This window comes from Hyperolius riggenbachi, chromosome 3 (genome assembly GCF_040937935.1).
Source record: "Hyperolius riggenbachi isolate aHypRig1 chromosome 3, aHypRig1.pri, whole genome shotgun sequence".
NCBI classification, from domain to species: domain Eukaryota; kingdom Metazoa; phylum Chordata; class Amphibia; order Anura; family Hyperoliidae; genus Hyperolius; species Hyperolius riggenbachi.
The window spans coordinates 19,450,572-19,470,214 of NC_090648.1; the positions used below are offsets into that span (position 1 = coordinate 19,450,572).

The 19,643-nt window shown below is 42.6% G+C and overlaps 1 protein-coding gene across 1 annotated transcript; it reads right to left on the reverse strand.

The window, feature by feature from the left end:
• Positions 1-1,486: 1,486 nt before the first annotated feature.
• Positions 1,487-2,428, reverse strand: LOC137561882 (olfactory receptor 5V1-like). Its single transcript, XM_068273233.1, has one exon. It carries the CDS (start codon positions 2,426-2,428, stop codon positions 1,487-1,489), a length of 942 nt encoding a protein of 313 aa, XP_068129334.1.
• Between the last annotated feature and the right edge of the window lie 17,215 nt (positions 2,429-19,643).

Consider the following 19,643-nt stretch of genomic DNA (forward strand, 5'->3'; position numbering starts at 1 on the left):
GATCGCTGCCGGCGATCATACCTAACAGGAAAGCCTGCTCTGAACGAGATTTCCTGTTAGGGCTTCCCTCGTCGCCATGGCGACGATCGCAATGATGTCATCGACGTCATTGACGTCATGACATCAGGGGGAGTCCCGATCCACCCCATAGCGCAGCCTGGCGGTGATTGGCCAGGCGTGCTAAGGGTCTGGGAGGGGGCCTCTTTCGTGGCGCGTAGCAGCGGATTGGCAGTGAGCGGTGGCGATTGAATTAAAAATGCAGCTAGCAAAGTGCTAGTTGCGTGTTTTAATTTTTTTTTAAACGACCCACCAGGGTCCAGGGGCTGAGATATCCAGCCTGGCGGTACTGGATGAGCTGAGCTCGTTTATAAAGCTAGGCTGGTTAAGTTAGGCAAGGGGAGAATCGCCTTATCCTATTTAATTTAACACCCCGTGGCTGAAAAAAACAAACATTTGCTTTGGCGATATAATTGTCCAGCAAGTTCTTTACACGTTATCCATATCTTTTCAAGTAAGCGTTCCAATGAGTCAGCACAGTCTTCAATACATAAGATCTTTTATTTGGTATCAAAGCATCATAAAATCATGAAGAACAAGCAACAAGCTGGTTGCTTGTTCTTCATGATTTTATGATGCTTTGATACCAAATAAAAGAGCTTATTTATTGAAGACGGTGCTGACTCATTGGAACGCTTACTTGGAAAGACACCTGTAGTGCACAGGTGACTGGAGTGGAGAGCATGTCAAACCCTTTCCTCGGTCCACCATAGGTGCTTGCTACATATTGCTTGGATCCATATCTTTTCAAGCAGACATGAGCGTTAGCTTAGACCTGCAAAGATCAGATATAAACCAGCTTACACATGTCATTACCACTGCTGCACCGAAGCCCCCCTACGTAGCTACGCCAGGCACCCATGGCAAATTACATAACGCCAAATAACTTCTGCCACCTCTTGCCGCAAGTGCCACTAAGTAATTACAGTATCTTTGAAACTCCTTCCGGGGCACCACATTGGTCCACTGTCTGGACTATTTTCATTGGCCCAGACAGAGAACCAAATGGGGAGCAGAAGCAGGGGCTTGGATACACAGTAATTACAGTGACACATACACTGTAATTACACCGTCAAGAGACTTAAATGGAATTTGTGTCTATGTGGTAATGGAGTGAAACTCAAGTCATGGCCATAAGTTGAGTCTGCACTTCCCTTCCCCACCCACTTTTTTTTACTAAACTCCCCCCACCGCCCTTAGTCCCTAAGCATTGGTCAATGGTCACTAGATACACTGGAGCCCACTTATCCTGTTTTCAGCGTCACAAGACTAGAGAGGGTGACAATTGGCTGCTGTGGAAAAAAAAAGTGCACTCTACTTCCCACAAATAACGCTGCTATCCAGTCTAAGTGTTCCAAGCAAAATATGCAAAATTGGAAAAGCATTTCATTTTACCCAAACATGCACAGCAACTTGATTCATGCAAAACTTAAAACATTATCTTTATATTTTTCCTTACAATGGTCAAACCTTCCCAAATCTCTCTGTTTCTTAAACTGTACACAAAAGGGTTTAACATCGGAACTATAATGAGATAGAGCATAGACAACAACTTGTTCTCTTCTGCTGTATTTTCTGATTCTTCTTTCATGTATAAAATGGTGATGGGACCATAAAATAGTATAACAGTCACAAGGTGGGAGGTGCAGCAGGAGAAGGATTTAAGGCGTCCATCATTTGATCGGATTTTTAAGATATTGTTGATGATGAAAACATATGAAATTAATATCAGTAAAAATGGTGTCATGCCCATTAAAATGTCTTCAGAAGCCATTAAAAGATTCCTGCCTTTAGTGTCACTGGTTGCCATGGCAATTAGTGTTTTGAGGTCACAAAAGAAATTGTTGATCTCACGCACACTGCAAAATGATAACATAGACGTAAGTAATGCATGCATCAATGAATTCAAAGCTCCAGCCAACCAGCAAGAGACGGCCATGAAAAGACAAAGCTTCTTGCTCATTATCAAGCAATACTGCATCGGTTTACAGATGGCCAAATACCGGTCATAGGCCATCGATGTCAAGACCAAGATGTCAACAAAAGTACAAAAAATAAAGAAAAATAATTGAATCATGCAACTCTGGAAAGAGATTCTATGATCTTGGATTAGTGTAATCATCAGTAGCTTTGGGATGGTGGAAGAGGTGGAGATCACATCTATGATGGCAAGGTTACACAGGAAGAAATACATCGGTGTGTGCAGCTTTGGCACTGCACAGACAAGCAGAATAATCATGATATTTCCAATGATGGTCATTAAATACATCAATAAAACCCCCAAAAAGATTGACAGTTGTCCAGTCAGTGAGGCCGAAAAAGCTATCATGTAAAATTCAAATTCAGCACTTTGATTTGAACATTCGGACATCTTGTTTACCTTATAAAGAATCACAAAAACAATGTTTTTATAAGTTATACAAAATAGACAAATTGATGATAGTTCATTAAAACAAACAAACAAAGAAACAAACAAAAAAGACAATCTAGGTCTGTTTTTGTATTGTTTTATGTTTTATTACTTGCTCCTTTTTGTGGACAGCAAACTTTTTCGCTTTCTCCACATAGAAGAAGACCGAAGGTTTAAGTCATTTCTTAAAGCACAACCTGTGGGTGGGAAATGAAATCTGACATATTTGTTTCCTTTTAAACACTTTACCCCGCCCGTACGAATTTCTCCGTCCCTTTTTCCATCCTTTCACCCCCAGGGACGGAGAAATCCGTACTTTCCGCGCTCCCGCCGCTGCCCGCGCTCCCGCTCGCTCTAGCGCGCACTCCCGCAGGTAAACACGCCGCCGGCCGCTCTCCCGGAGATCAATGAATGGGAAAATCCATTCCCGTTTGTTGACCTAAGCCCCGCAATGATCCGCTGCTTCTCCGCTAAGCAGCGCGATCATTGTGAAAAAAAACCCGTTCCCAGCCTCCTACTACTTCCTCCAAGAGTCCGGAAGGTCGCTTGGAGGTCGCATTAAACAAAAAGTTACTGTTGCCATCTTGTGGCCAAATAGTAAAACTACACCCTAAAGCATTTTTCACATACAAATAGAATACTTATACACAAAAAATTAACTCATTATCTCCCACACTCCCCATTTTTTTTTGTATTTAAAAAAAAAATTAAAAAATTTACAATTAAAAAAAATACATAAATAGTTACCTTAGGGACTGAACTTTTTAAATATTTATGTCAGGAGGGTACAACACTGTTATTTTATAAACTATGTGCTTGTAATTAGGGATGAAAATATTGGCGCCAAACATTGTGATAGGGACATAATTTAAACAGTTTTATAACCGGGACAAATGGGCAAATACATTTCATGGGTTTTAATTACAGTAGCATGCATTATTTAAAAACTATAATGGCCGAAAACTAAAAATAATGAATTTATTTTCCCACATTACTCCTATTTTCCCATTAAAACATATTTAGAATAAAATAACTATTGGCATAATGTCCCACCTAAAGAAAGCCAAATTGGTGGCAGAAAAAACAAGATATAGTTCATTTAATTGTGATAAGTAATGATAAAGTTATAGACGAATGAATGGAAGGAGCGCTGAAAGGTGAAAATTGCTCTGGTGCTCAAGTGGTAAACCCCTCAGTGGTAAAGTGGTTAAATAATGCTCATTGCCTGGCTGACCTGCTGGTCTTTGATACTTTTAGCCATAGAGCCTGAACAAGCATTGTCACAAGCCTGATTGGAGGAACAGGGTTTTGACCACAGTTTGCAGTATACAGACACTGAACCAAGGAATATGGTGCAAATATAATGTTTTATTGCAAATGCAGGCATACATGCAAACATAAATGCAACATCATGCAAACCCATGCACAGCACACAAACTATACAAATAACCTGGGAAGCAGTGACAAATATATACAACACCTGACTATCTATCTAACTAAGTGCACAATAATATATACAGAAAATATATTCACATTCGCAGTACAAAAGGGATCAGGCAGAATATCAGAGTCAGCAGGATAGCAAGGTCAGCAACAGGTTATCAGAGAAGCACAGTACCAGGGATTAGACAAAAGAAAGGTCTCAGACAGAATAAACAGGTTGGCAACAGGAAGGCATACACAGGAATCAGGGCAGGGAACAGGAACCAGGGTGTCCAGAAACTTAGACCTGGGAACTTAAAGTTCTGGCAATTAGCAAGGGGAAGAGTCAGTCCTTAAATAGTCCATGTGATAGCAAACACAGGATGCAGCTGATGGTGAGAGTTCACTTGAAGCCACCCGGAGGCCAAACAAGGAACTGCAAGTCCTTATTATAGTATTCACAGGCCCCCTGCTGGTGGATGGTGGAAGTTCAGGACAATGCAAAGTCCTCAGAGCCATCTGCTGGTGGGATGAGATAACTTCATGACAGTCCTGCTCCATGTCGCCACCAGCAGGCACAAAGCGGCAACACAAGGTTTCTGACAAGCATGCAGATCAGAAACTCAGACTGAAGTGTGATTGGATCAGCGGGTTGTTTATTTCAGGTGTGGGATTCAGACATTACTGCAGCCACAGAGATCAGCAGGACACCAGGCAACTGGCAAAATTATTAAATAAATAAATATGGCAGTATCCAGATGTCTGCCACTTCAGGTATTCTTTAAGTGAGTTTAACCTCCTTGGTGGTAGATTTACGTCCAGATTTTAATGTCTGAAAGCGGTACAGTTTTTTCACAAGGTTTTAGACCCTAAAAATGATATCCCTAGATAGATCTGTGGTAGCCCTGCACATTACACACCTTCCATGGACCCAGCTCAGGGTTATCGCTCTGAGCTGCAGATTTCCGTCCTGAGCTTTACTCGGGGTTACCGCTAGGGAGTTTAAGACCAAGGTAGTGTGATGTAACAGAAGCATTTTAATGCACAAGACTGCACTGAAATGGTACATTTCTGCATCTTTTAGAGTGCATCTTGTGCTCTGAAATAGAACAGACTTCGGTATCCCACTGCAGTGCATGCAATGAGCTACTCCATAACATGTGGGGTAACAGCACTGGCTGGATGGTGTAATGGGTAAGGGCTCCACCTCTGACACAGGAGACCTGGGTTCAAATCTCGGCTCTGCCTGTTCAGTAAGGGCTGGTTCAGACGGACGCTTGCAGAGCGTTTACAGCCAGCGTTCGGGGCTTGGCATTAAACGTTCCCATTCAAGTGAATGGGAGCGTTTGTACCAAGCTTTCATGTGCATTTGCACGAACGTGGCGTTCGGGTCCCGATTTTCCCTGGCGTTCAAGGAGCCCCTGGAAGCTACATGTAGCTTCCAGGGGAGGTTAACCGCTACGGGTAATGTCCCCCTAGGGGAAGAAAAAACGCGACCGCATCCGAACGCAACGCGAACGCTGCTGAAAGCCCGAACGCATTGCCGCCGCGACGCCAATGAACGTGACGCCTCCAAACGTCGGTCTGAACCAGCCCTTAGCCAGCACCTAATCAGTAAGGAGTTCTTTGGGTGCGACTCCCTAACACTGCTGCTGCCTACTGAGTGTGCTCAAGTGGCTGCCTCGCAAGTGCTTTGAGTCCAACAGGAGAGAATCGCTATACAAAAAAAAGAATCATTATTAACAGTGGCAGTGAAGTATACTTTCAAAGGATGTATACTTAACTCTATAGGACACAACGCTTACTTAACACGTGATTAAGCTGTCCTCCTCTGTGGCATTGCATCCCAACTTTTACAGGGAACACAACGCAGCTCCCACTGTGGACCTATTCCTCACCCTCATTTTTTGACTCTTCCTTTTTTTGTTTTTCACTTTTTTTTTAACCTTGGGGCTTACATTAGCCAGACTTACTTTTTAGGAGGAACCAGTGAATGGAGGATATCCCATATAAGTGTCAATCACAGTTAGTTAACATTTTTAGAATTTACAAACAACTTTTGTAGCATGAGCTGCAGTTCTCAAGGTGCTGAGCCCCACCTGGTCCAGACTCCGCATTCTGGTTATACTAGCCCGAATAGGGGAAAATGATCAAATAATAGGTATATTTGCCAGGGATCATTATAAAGCACAGCTGTACAGCGATCCCTGACAAAAGCCTTTGCCACTTTGCCCGAGGCTGCCCGTGTGCCTACTGACACACCCAACCCTGGCAGGAAATACACTGCTGTTTCTGGGGATATACTGTATGTACATTTTGACTACCTATAAATAGATATATTGGGCTTGATCTAAATCACTCTTTCTATCCTAGGAGAAAACGTAGGAGAAAAAGTGGATTGGATCGGGCTCATTAACTGTCATTTAACCACATTAAAAGAAAAATCTTGATTTTTAAATTGAATACAATTTTCAAAAAAAAAAGTCAAGTTCTTATAAATGTGATTTAGTTTAGGGTGCCAGAAAGGGTGCCAGATTTAGCTGATAAACGTGATTAAGCTTATAAAGGATGCCGGATGTAGCTGATAAACATGATTTTGGTCACAAAGGAAGGTAGGATAGAAAGGTGCTGGCACTGCAGCTAGGGGTTCAGGGGGGGTTTGCAGGGGTGCAGACTAGGTATCCGGTGCGATGCAGATAGACCAGCGTGCTCAGGCTCAGATAGACATCATATACAGGCAGAGAAAAGGATGAGAAATGCCGGCACTGCTGTAAACTGCTTGTTTATTCATAACACATAGTGCAACATCGTGGATTCAATTGTATGCATATTGAGACATAACATACCGGTTTGCTGGTAAAGCTGTGCGGTGGGTGCTGGGAGATGAGAGCCTTACGGCCGTTTTGCGCGAATGCGCTTCTACGCAGCCTCCGTAGAAGCGCATTCGCGCAAAACGGCCGTACGGCTCTCATCCCCCAGCACCCACCGCACAGCTTTACCAGCAAACCGGTATGTTACGTCTCAATATGCATACAATTGAATCCACAATGTTGCACCATGTGTTATGAATAAACAAGCAGTTTACTGCAGTGCCGGCATTTCTCATCCTTTTCTCTGTCTAAACATGATTTTGTTTACAAAGAGTGCCAGATGTAACCGATAAACAAAACAAAGAAAAAACACAGAGCCTACCTAACACTGATGTGTGTTGTATTGTTTCTTGTATTCAGAGAAAGTCTGACTTTTCATTACAGATCACTCAGGAAAACGCAGTATTTTGCTCATGTGACTCTCTGGATAAGAGAGTCCTGCCGAAAATAACAGGACCTTTTTTATTAGTCGCCAGTTGGATACTTTGCTCTTGTTCCTGTTATTAGTCGCCAGTTGGATACTTTGCTCTTGTTCCTGTTATTAGTCGCCAGTTGGATACTTTGCTCTTGTTCCTGTTATTAGTCGCCAGTTGGATACTTTGCTCTTGTTCCTGTTATTAGTCGCCAGTTGGATACTTTGCTCTTGTTCCTGCAGTCAACTAACACTTCCCACTCACAAAAAAAAATGGTTGAGGTAAAGCTGGGGATGACAATATACACACATTTCTATTTCAAAACAAAGTAAATAAATAAACGCAATACAATAAATTATTATTACTATTATTATAATTATTATTGATTTAAGCACAAACATGTTCTGTGGCGCTGTATGGGGTACATAATAATACAAACAATGGTATACATCAAATATGGACACTGGTGCTAAATACAGAACTGGTGGTTACAATGACTTATGTAACATGATGAATAAAATGTATAACAGAGCGCAAGCTACGATATGAACAACAAAGTTACAGATATATATATATATATATATATATATATATATATATATATATATATATATATATATATATATATATATATATATATATATATATATATATATATATATAGTGGAGATACACTTTGACACATACCTGGAAACAAACAAAATATTTTTGTTATTTGGAAAAAAAAGTACCATTTTTGTAAGTGGAAGTACACTTTGACAAATACCTGGAAGCAAACATTTAAAAAATTCAGGTTATTTGAAAAAAATAAAAAAAAAATGTGCACTATTTACATAAGCAGTAATATTGTTTTGTGGAGATACACAATTGACATTTATCTAAAAAAACAAACTTTTATATATATATATTTTTATCCACACAATTTATAGTTATGTATAGTTATTTGTAGTTATTTGAAAAAAAAAAATAACATAAAACCTTGCCACTTCTACTTTAGCTGGAACTTATACAACTTACTATTATTATTACTACCATAAATGTGAAGCCTTCTATTGCTTTGCAGCTAAATGTGCAATTTATTTAGAGTGAGAAATTAAAAATGTCTTACACATTTCAGAGAGAGATTTCAGAGAGAAATAATACATTGATAAGTTCTTGTAGTTAATCTGAAGTGAGTACTTTAAGGCTGGATGAAATCAGAAAGTATTACAGTTTCAAGAAGGTAAAATGTAGAATAATACATGGAAAAATATGCATTCGTTCTTTTCAGTTGCTTGGCCCTGTTAAGGCTCAAAGCAACACTCTTAAATAAGGACCATGACAACTCACTGAGGGTTCCAAGACCTGCTGGGAAAATTAACTCAATTACCAAAAGGTAATTTTGTATTTGTTTTTCAAAACAATTTATATTTTAAAATTATTATTATAGAATATGAATAGGAAAATTGTCTGATACACCACCATTGTTGCCTGATTTTATATACTAAATTGAAGAAACTTTGACCCTATAGCCTATCTCAATGCCTTATTCATATTGAAGTTACTGTATATGCAAAACTGAAAAAGGAAGTGGGTGCTGTCACGATATGTGTCAGCAAGTATAAAGTTCTGAGTATTTGGTGATCTGCAGTATCACCAAACAATGCAGACACTATACCTGATTATATGGTGATCTGCAGAATCACCAATAATGCAAGTATAGCCACACAAAGCAATATTGAGACCTGAGTCTCTCTTTATTAAATTGAGAGTAGTGATTGGTGCAAACAGTAATACTGACAGATTTAGCAGTACCTCACCAGAGGAGCTGGTGGGCCCTGTCAGTAAAGTGAACACCTCACCAGTGACAAGGGCTCACCGGGGAGTGGAGTGGTCAGACTGATCGAGTAGACAACAGACCGGCAGATACAGTACAAAATCAGGAGGCAAAGAGGAAACGATAAACGAGCAGAGTCGGCAACAGTATCAGATGGGCTAAGGTACAGAATCACTGGACAGTAGGATAAACGAGTTCAGGCAGAGTTGGCAACAATATCAGATGGGCAAAGGTACAGGAGCGTTGAGAGTAAGGATAGTCAGGAACAAAGCAGAAGTCATACACAGATAGTAACAGTAATAAATCACAATCCTATCACTGTGTGAAATCCCTGGTGGTATGGGCCTATACATTTGGGCCCTAATTTGACCAAGGGTTGTTTTATTGCCAGATGCCGGGTTGAAACCCACACCATTTCCCCAGGAACAAATTCCCATTCCACAGATCGTTTTTTATCAGCTTGTTTTATTCTGGGTTAGAAAGGCCTTCTCCAGATTCCTTTTAACCACAGTCCAGATGTTTCTACAAGATCTCTGCCAATCTTCCATTGCCGGCAGAGAAGAGACTACCACTGGTAACGGGGAAAACTTAGGGGATCTCCCCGTAACCACCTGGAACGGAGAGAAGCCTGATGAGGTACCCTTTAGATTGTTATGCGCAAATTCCACATATGGCAGGAACTTTGCCCATTCCAACTGAGCATCAGCCACATAGCACCTAAGAAACTGCTCAAGTGACTGGTTGACCCTTTCGGTTTGCCCCTTAGTCTGTGGGTGGTAGCCCGAGGAAAATGACAAGTTCATTCCCAGATGATGACAAAATGCTCTCCAAAATCTGGACACGAATTGGACTCCCCTATCTGACACCACATTTTCTGGTATCCCCTGTAACTGAAAAATGTGATGGATGAAGAGATCTGCCAGTTCCTAAGCTTAGGGGAGTCCGTCCAGTGGGATAAAATGAGCCATTTTGCTGAACCTATCGACTACCACCCAGAAGACCGTTTTGCCCTCAGATATAGGGAGTTCACGCACAAAGTCCATGGACAGATGGGTCCATGGTTGCTCAGGCACTGGTAAAGCCTGGAGGGTGCCAACCGGAGCTTGTCTGCAAGTTTTGTTTCTGGCACAAACTGAACAATGTCTGACGAACTCCTTACAATCTGATACCAGAGACGGCCACCAAACGCATCTAGCTAGCAAATCCTGCGTTCTAGCCACTCCAGGATGCCCTGCATTTTTATGAGCATGAAATAATTGTAAAATTTGCAAGCAAAAATGCAGAGGCACAAACACAACCCCATCCGGTTTCCCCTCAGGGATATCCTGTTGATAGAGACTCAATGTAGACAACCAATCCTCCCACGTGTCGGTGACTGCTACAACAACTTTCTCGGGCAGGATTTTCTCAGTGGCTGCACTGTCTCATGCTCAAAACATCTAGACAGAGCGTCTGCCTTGATGTTTTTACTCCCTGGTTTGTAGTAATGACAAATCTGAACCTTGCGAAAAATAAAGACCAACGAGCTTGTCGGGGGCTAAGTCTCTTGGCCCCCTCAATATATTCTCAATTCTTGTGGTCAGTATAGACTGCAATTGTATGCTCTGCCCCCTCGAGCCAATGGCGCCACTCCTCAAACGCGAGTTTGACTGCCAATAACTCACGATTTCCAATATCATAGTTTTTCTCGGCGGGGGAGAATTTCCGAGAGAAAAATGCGCATGGATGCAATCTACCCTGAAGACCTGAGTGTTGAGACAGTACAGCCCCAACCATTACTTCTGATGCATCCACCTCCACGATAAAGGGAAGAGTGATATCAACATGCCGCAGAATGGGGACGGAACAAAACAATTTTTTCAATGATGCAAAAGCAGCATGGGCTTCCGCTGACCAATTGTAAGTGTCTGCCCCCTTCTTGGTAAGTTCTGTGAGGGGTGACACCACGGAAGAAAATCCTTTGATAAACTTTCTTTCCACTGAGAAGTTTTATTGATTTTAAACACAAAGTAACAAGTAACAACAAGTACACTCCAAGTTCACTAGTCCAATTAAGGAAAAATTACAAGCAAAACATAATAGGCCAAAATATGGACATAAGCAGTGTCACTTATACTCTGGTGATCAAACAACCAATTACATCCTACTTAGCCAGAGTATAAATAGCGTAAAGCTCAAATGTAAACACAAAAACACTTAAACAAAAAAATAAACCATCAAAACAGTCACATTATAACCAAGAATAGTTCAAGTTCTCTCTTTGGCTTTGCAAATACCCTCTTCATCTTAAAAGTACATGCTTATTATATGTATCTATCCATCTATGTCCTGGTTCTCTTTATATGCTGCTCAATGAATACTCATTAATATCACTTACTTAAAGCATATAGGCTCTCAAGTGGGCTATAATTACCTATTTGGAAAGTGATTATTTGGTCCCTTTGTCTTGAAATATCAGTTAATTTGGTTACGTAACCTAGATTCCATGTCCAATTAAGGATTTTTATGTTTTGTATGGAAGACCAAGTGTGGGGGGGGGGGGTCAGAGTCCTTCCATTTGGAGCATATGGCTTGCCGGGTAGCACAGAGAATATGGGTGATTTCTAATCTATGTGTTCTAGGAAAGTGATCAATGCCAATATGTAGTATAGCTAATTGGGGGTTGGGGGCAATAATGTTCCCTAATAGGCTTGAAATATCCTTAACACTGAGTCCCAAGTTTTTTTGATGAGTGGACATTCCCATATAATATGCAAAAGGGAGCCCCTTTGATAAACTTTCTATAATAGTTGGTGAAACCAAGGAACCTCTGGAGTGCCTTCAAGCCTAGCGGTTGTGGCCACTTCAGCACAGTAGATACTTTATTAGGGTCCATAGAGAGACCGGCGGTAGAAATGATATATCCCAAGAAGGGGACCTCAGAGACTTTAGAGGCACAGACTACCCAGCAAGCTCATGGTGACCCAGAACTCATTGGGGTGTGTAAGGGACTACATTGGTCCTAAAAGCCCCCTTACTAAGATGTTAAGAAAAACAAAAGTTTGCTTTCCTAAAACAGAAAGAATTTGTGATAATTCAGGTTGGAGTGAGCTCGAGATGTCTCCCAGGCACCACTGCTGAATATATGCAAATTAACCATTGTACCCTTAGAAGCTAAACACACCTCCAGAACCGCTGGAATGCAATGATGTGTCAGCTTGTTAATATGTACAGAGCCATAATAATCCAACATGCATACAGACTGTTTCGGATTGTTTGATCCAATGGTTAATTTGCATATATTCAGCAGTGGTGCCCTGGGAGACATCTCGAGCTCACTCCAACCTGAATTATCACAAATTCTTTCTGTTTTAGGAAAGCAAACTTTTGTTTTTCAGAGACTTTAAAGAGGCATTTCTCTAGTTTTGCATATAGGGAGTTCTGTCTCAACTTTCTTAAAACATACTTTACATGCTCCCTGTGCTCAGCCAAATTAGAGGAGAAAATAAGTATGTCATCCAGATAAACGAGGACGAACCACCCTAGGACCTCCCGGAATACCTCATTGATCAACTCTTGGAAGACAGCGGGGGCATTACATAACCCGAAGGGCATAACTAGGTACTCGTAGTGCCCGTCGGGTGTGTTGAATACCGTCTTCCATTTGTCACCATCCCTTATGCGTACTAGGTTGTATGCCCCTCTTAAGTCGAGTTTAGAGAAAATAGAGGCATTAGTAACCTAGGAGAATAAGTCATCAGTTAAAGGGAGTGGATAACGATTATTTACCGTAATCTTGTTTAAACCTCTGTAATCAGTACTTGGCCGGAGCCCACCGTCCTTCTTTTGCACGAAAAAGAAACCTGCTCCGGCCGGAGACTTTGAAGGACGGATGAACCCCTCAGCGAAATCATCTTTAATGTATTCCTGCATAGCAAGTTTCTTAGGACCAGCTAGATTATACAAATGGCCTCTAGGGGGCATACAACCTGATCTCAATTCAATAGCGCAGTCAAAACTTCTATGCGGTGGAAGTTTATCTGCTGCTTTAGGACAAAAGATGTCAATGAACTCAGTGTAGTGTGCGGGCAATCCTTCCATTTGAACCTTGGTAGCACAAACAGCAACTTTCTCCAGACAATGATGATGACAGTAAGAGGACCAGCTCAACAGCTGCCCTGAACTCCAGTCAATCTGAGGAGAATGCTTTTGCAGCCTCCAAGGATCACTGTGGAAGTGGCCATTTTGAGTACAAAAAATTGGATCTGCTCCTTATGCAGTACCCCCACCTGACATAACAATACAGAAGTCTGAGACAGAGGTTGTTTCCCCTGTAGAGTCATCCACTGCAGTGACAAATATCTGTCGATTTAAAGAAACAATGGGAACTCCCAACCTCATAGCAAAATCATAATCTATGAAATTGGCTGCTGAGCCCGAGTCTATGAAAGCCTAGGTGGAAAGAACTCGATCCTCCCAGGTAATAGAACACGGGAGAAGCAACCGATTCTCATTTAGAGGTAACACAGGCTCGCCTAGGGTAGTACCTCTAGCTACACCTAGGCGGCAGAGTTTTCCGCCTTCTTGGGGCAATTCTGTACCACATGGCCCTTCTCCGCACAATATAAGCAGAGCCCCTCAGAACGTCTCCGGTTTTTCTCTACCTCAGACAATTTAGAGTGTGCAATTTGCATTGGCTCGTCATGAGGCAGCGAAGGAGAAGGAGAGGGAGTAGGAGCGGTGATAGAGACGGCCTTCCCTGTGAATCTACCTTAGGTTTGTCTTTGATAGCGCACCCGGCGATCTATTTTCACAGCTAATGATATCGCATCATCAATGGTCTTGGGTTCTGGATGACTTAACATAAGATCAGCCACTGCGTCAGATAATCCTGTTAATAAACAATCCAGTAAGGCGAACTGTCCCCATCTAGCTGACACAGCCCACCTTCTAAATTCTGCAGCATATGTTTCCACAGTATTATGCCCCTGCCTGAGGGTTTTGAGCTTCCTCCCAGCCGTAACAGCTATATCAGGGTCGCCATATATAACTGCCATGGTTTTAAAAAATTCCTGTAAAGCCTCATGCCCAGTAGGAAGACTGTAAGCCCACGTCTGCAAATCCCCAGATAATAGAGTTTTAATAAGAGTCACCCTCTGGCTCTCTGACCCTGATGACGTAGGTCGTAACTCAAAATACGAAAGGTAACGGTTTCTAAAATTCTGAAAATCAGACCTGTGCCCAGAAAACTTCTCAGGGAGAGGCATTCTGGGCTCTGAAACAGCAGGGGATGGCACCAGTGCATTAGTTGCCTGAAGAGTGCGCACCACCTCTGACAATTGGTTGATCTGTGTCTGTTGAGCATTAACTGTGTTGGTAAGGCCGTTAACGGCCGTGGTCAGAAGTTCAACCTGACTGCACAGTGCATCCATAGACATTTTCTGATCAGCTGTTCTGTCACAATATGTGTCAGCAACTATAAAGTTCTGTGTATTTGGTGATCTGCAGTATCACCAAACAATGCAGATGCTATACCTGATTATATGGTGATCTGCAGAATCACCAATAATGCAAGTATAGCTACACAAAGCAATATCGAGACCTGAGTCTCTCTTTATTAAATTGAGAGTAGTGATTGGTGCAAACAGTAATACTGACAGATTTAGCAGTACCTCACCAGAGGAGCTGGTGGACACTGTCAGTAAAGTGAACACCTCACCAGTGACAAGGGCTCACTGGGGAGTGGAGTGGTCAGACTGATCGAGTAGACAACAGACAGGCAGATACAGTACAAAATCGGGAGGCAAAGAGGAAATGATAAACGAGCAGAGTCTGTAACAGTATCAGATGGGCTAAGGTACAGAATCACTGGACAGGAGGATAAACAAGTTCAGGCAGAGTTGGCAACAATATCAGATGGGCAAAAGTACAGGAGTGTTGAGAGTAAGGATAGTCAGGAACGAAGCAGAAGTCATACACAGATAGTAACAGTAATAAATCACAATCCTAGAACTGTGTGAAATCCCCGGTTTCCTCCCGGATCAAAGCACACCAGATCTAACTAAGGTCTGAGCGCTAACACAAAGTGATCGCAACAGCAGACACCGGGCAACTGACAGCCCGTGTCTTTTATGCTGGAAGGGAACCCTTAGAGCCGCCCAGCCGATCAGTGGCGAGGTGCGTCCCCCGTGACGTCAGCCTACCCGCAGGTCAGCTGATGCGTCTACGGGACGCGTAAAGGTCTCGCCGCTGGCCGCGCGCATGCGTAGCCCTGAGACTATGCGCGGGCGAGAGTCCCGTGTGCGGCGTGCTCTGCTGAGCGGCGGGGATGGCGGCGGCGGCCACACTGCTCTCAGTGACCGACATATCCCTGCCGCTTGTTACAGGTGCATCTAATTTTTATTTAAAAACATTGGGCAGAGTTAAGCAAACTATTCTGTTTCATTTATTTGGCTAACATAAACCTTCAATTTCAAGTTACACTTTCGCTCAGTGGACTTAAATTAGCTCTTTCTTTATTTCCTGTAAATTGTATGATTGTAGCTCATTGCACCAAGAGGTGAGGCAACCTAGGCAATTGCAGGACTTGTCACTTTTAACTACAGGTAAATTCTTAGATCAGGCAATGCTACTGTTACATAGTTACAAAGTTATTTGGGTTAAAAAAAGACATACGTCCATCAAGTTCAACCAGAGAACAAAGTACAACACCAGCCTACTCCCTCACATATCCCTTTTGATCCAGAGGAAGGTGAAAAACCCTTACAAGGCATGGTCCAATTAGCCCCAGAAGGGAAAAAAATTCCTTCCCGACTCCAGACTCAGACAAAATCCCTGGATCAACATCACTGGGCATTACCTAGTAATTGTAGCCATGGATGTCTTTCAATGCAAGGAAAGCATATACGCCCCCTGTTGTCTGGTGCTATTGTAGTTCACCCAGAAGAGTTAAAATAAATTGCTTACATTGCTTTCCTCCTAGGAAGTTGTCTTCCTGTATTCATTTGAAAAATTCTTTAAACAGCTTGAAGCAGGTGATATGTCTCTATTGCTTACCTGCCCCCAAATGTCTTTAAATTTGAAAGAAAAAATAATACTTTCAAAAAATTATAAAAGGACATAGCCTACCTCCCCAAAGTGTTTTTGTTTAACCACTTGTCTGCCATAGGGGCTGGCTTAGTCAAGATGATTGAACTAACCTTTACTAGTGCCCATGATATAGGGGCTCTGTAAGAAAGGGAGGGTAAAGCAAGGGGCTCATCCCCACCCCTATGCCTTATAGGTGGGAGAGATTACCCACACATGTAATAGGTATTGAAGAGACTTATAGTGGTATCTGAGAGCCTTCTTTGATAAGGAGACCCTTAGATCAGACATCCCCAACCCCCGGTCTGCAGCACACTGTCGGTCTATGGGCTGTTTTGTGCTGGGCCGTGGGTCTAGCCTCTTTCTCTCTCTTTTTTTGTCTTTCCTTCCATCAGAGAAGCATGCATCAGAGTGCCAGTAGGTGGCGCTGTTCTCATTACAACATCAGTTGTGCTTCCTCTGAACAGCTCGATGCTGAAAAACTCTCTGCTGCAAGTTGCTCAACTGAAAAAAATAGAAGATGCAAGACCCACAGTGGTAAGGCTGATGGGGGGGGCACATCTAGCTACCTAACTTGGGAGGGGGGCTACAGAACGCTCGGGTCACATCTAGCTACTTTACCTGGGTGGGGGGGGGGGCTACAGATCACTGGGGGCACATCAAGCTAACAAACCTGGGAGGGAGGATACAGAACACAGTGGGTACGTCTGGCTAACTTGGGAGGGGGGTTACAGAACACTGGGGTACATTTAGCTATTAATACTTGGGAGGGGACTACATAACACTGAGGGCAAATCTAGCCATCTAAACTGGGGAGGGGGCTACCTAATACTGGTGGAACATCTGTGCCTGTGTGAGGTTGTTTATGAGGCCCAGTGGTTTTCCGTATGCCACACCATAGCCCTGTTCCATGCCCAATCCAATTTGCTGACAAAAGCCCCCCCCACACGCCCCACACCCGTTCCCGGACAAGTGTTTGGACAGGAAAGCGGCCCCCAGGCCAAAAAAGGTTGAGGACCCATGCCTTAGATGACCATCCTTTACCCTTAACATAGGTAAAGAGAGTAATTTTGACCACACGGTGTTAATACGAGTTAAACTTTAGGGAACTATTAGGGATCTTCTCCAATCTTTTCCTTTATTCTTCTTTTTTCATCTATATACTTTCTTCTGTAGATGTCTGTCTTCCTTTTTCTTTTTTTCTCCTTTTAACTCGGTTGAAGAATTGCCACTCTATCAGTGCTCCTTGCTGGGCTCAAATAGATAGGGTCATGGTCTTGGAGCCACTGCAGGAATACTATTCCTTGCGTTGTCGGTGCTACACCTCTCTCAGGTCACCCTCCTGAGGATCAAGACATAAAAACAGCGAAGAGGCAGCACACAAATGGCTTGCTGATTAAAGCATATATTGGTGACGGAGCAACACTACATGTTACGAACCATCTCGGTTCTTCATCGGGTGTATAATGAACCCAATCGCAACACCTACATTTATAATGACATAAGGACCACACCCCTTGGATAGGGGGCGTGGGAGTCACTACCTAGACATAGGCCACTCCTTGCTGTCTCAGCTGCAAACACTCATAAATACATTTATTTAATCATCTGAATATTAAATATATCATGTATAAATACATATACAAAAATACAAAACTTATAAAAATATCATGATAAGGGTATTCCTCTGAGGGCTACCCCTCTAGTATATGATATAACTGACCGTACTCCTAGGGCACTCCACTGGGGCTACCTGTGAACACCGACCTAAACAAGAAAGGTTAATTATGTAACAATGATCACTAACCACTGTAATATAATGTTGACTACACCAGTTGCCTTAAAACACATAGTAGCAAGTTCACAAAAAACATTCCCACTGCAAGTGCTCATTCATCCCTCCTGGATGTATCACATCCAAGTGGTTGATCCAACGGGCTTCTTTTTGAAGCAATAGCTTTTCTTTATCGCCCCCACACAATTGCACATCTAAGGAGTCCAGTACCAACCATCGTAACTGTGAGGCTCTATGTCTAGCCTCATGGAAGTGTCTGGACACTGAAGTCTCATAATGATCTTTTCCTTCCAGGAACCTGCTGATAAAACGCTTGTGCTCCTGAATCCGCACACGTACTGCTCGTGTGGTCATGCCCACATACATCATGCCACACGAGCATTTTAAACCAAAGACCACGTGTGTGCTGGCACAAGTATACCTCCCTCTAATCTGCACTTTATTCTCCCAGTGTGTGGATGGGAGATGGAATTGCCTCTCACAATTGCTGAGCACACATTGCAACTGCAACAGGCAGAAGTACCATTCCTCTGGTGGTTTTGTCTAGCTGGACTAACGGCCGTGTCTACCTTCCTAACTGTGTTCTGAATAGTTTTTTCCTCTTTTGAGGGCAAACAGGGGTTGTTCTTGAAAGAGGCCTCCCACCCCCTGATCACTACTGAGTACGGGCCAACATTTTCTAACTGCTTTTTTAACCAATAGAGTATTCTTTCCGAATTGCATCACAAACAGTATCCGCTTGTCTCCGCCCCCTGTTTTATTCTTACCTCTTAGTAGGTCTGCTCTATCTAACAAATTGACCTCCTCCTGAATTTTCACTCAATGGTCCTGTGAGTAACCCTTGGTAACAAATGGATCAACCAACTCCTGCCCAGCCTGAGCATAGTCTTCTGGCGTGGAACAGATCCTCTTGGCTCTTACAAATTGGCCGTTAGAGATAGCTCTCGTGGTGTGGGGATGGTGGTAGCTGTCCTGCCTTAATAGGTAATTACGATAAGTAGGTTTTTTAAATAACTTTGTGCATAACCTAACTTAAGCTCTATTCACTGAATAGGCACAGGTTTACTGAACAGGAAGAGCTGAGATTCGAACCCTGGCCCCTGTGTCAGATGCAGAGCCCTTAACCAGTACACTTTCCAGCCACATGCAATTGATAACCTTTTTATTATTAGATTGTATTTCTATAATGGCCTTGATTAATCAAATGTAGCATGACCATGTAGGTCCAGCAGTGTGAGCCTATCGGAAGGAAGACAGTATCGGGTTGTACAACATAGACCTTGACACTATTATTCCATAGTTATTTGTGAGAAACATCAAAGGCCTGGTCTTGCAAGATGGCACCATGGCCTCTGCAACACCCAGCTCTAGTGAAGCCAAGACTCCTGTGGCTAAAGATGCAACCATGAAGTCGCACCTGCAGAAACTGTCCTGTAATCTGGAGAAACTGGTAAAGGCTACACATTAAGACACAGTTAAGGAGATCAGGACCAATATGCAATTCACTTTTTTCTCCTGGGAGATCATTTTTCAACTTCTTTTTAAAATAAGTTTTCAGCACTTTGCAAATGAAAAAGTACCAATTAGTGGGTGAAAAGTACCTTAAAAATCATGTTCAGTATTTTCTTGCTCGCTGGTGGTTTGAAAATATCACCTAGGAGTAAACCTTGCAAGAAAAAGCAAATTGCATATGGGCCCAGGTCTAAAATATTCATTTTGGGGATCAGCTCCCTGAATTAAAGAATGGGGTGGATGGGGTGCAAACTTTTTGTAAGCAGACCAATTTTGGATATTA

Coding starts and splice junctions, on each gene's coding strand:
- LOC137561882 (XM_068273233.1), bottom strand. CDS start 2,428: ATGTCCGAATGTTCAAATCAAAGTGCTGAATTTGAATTTTACATGATA.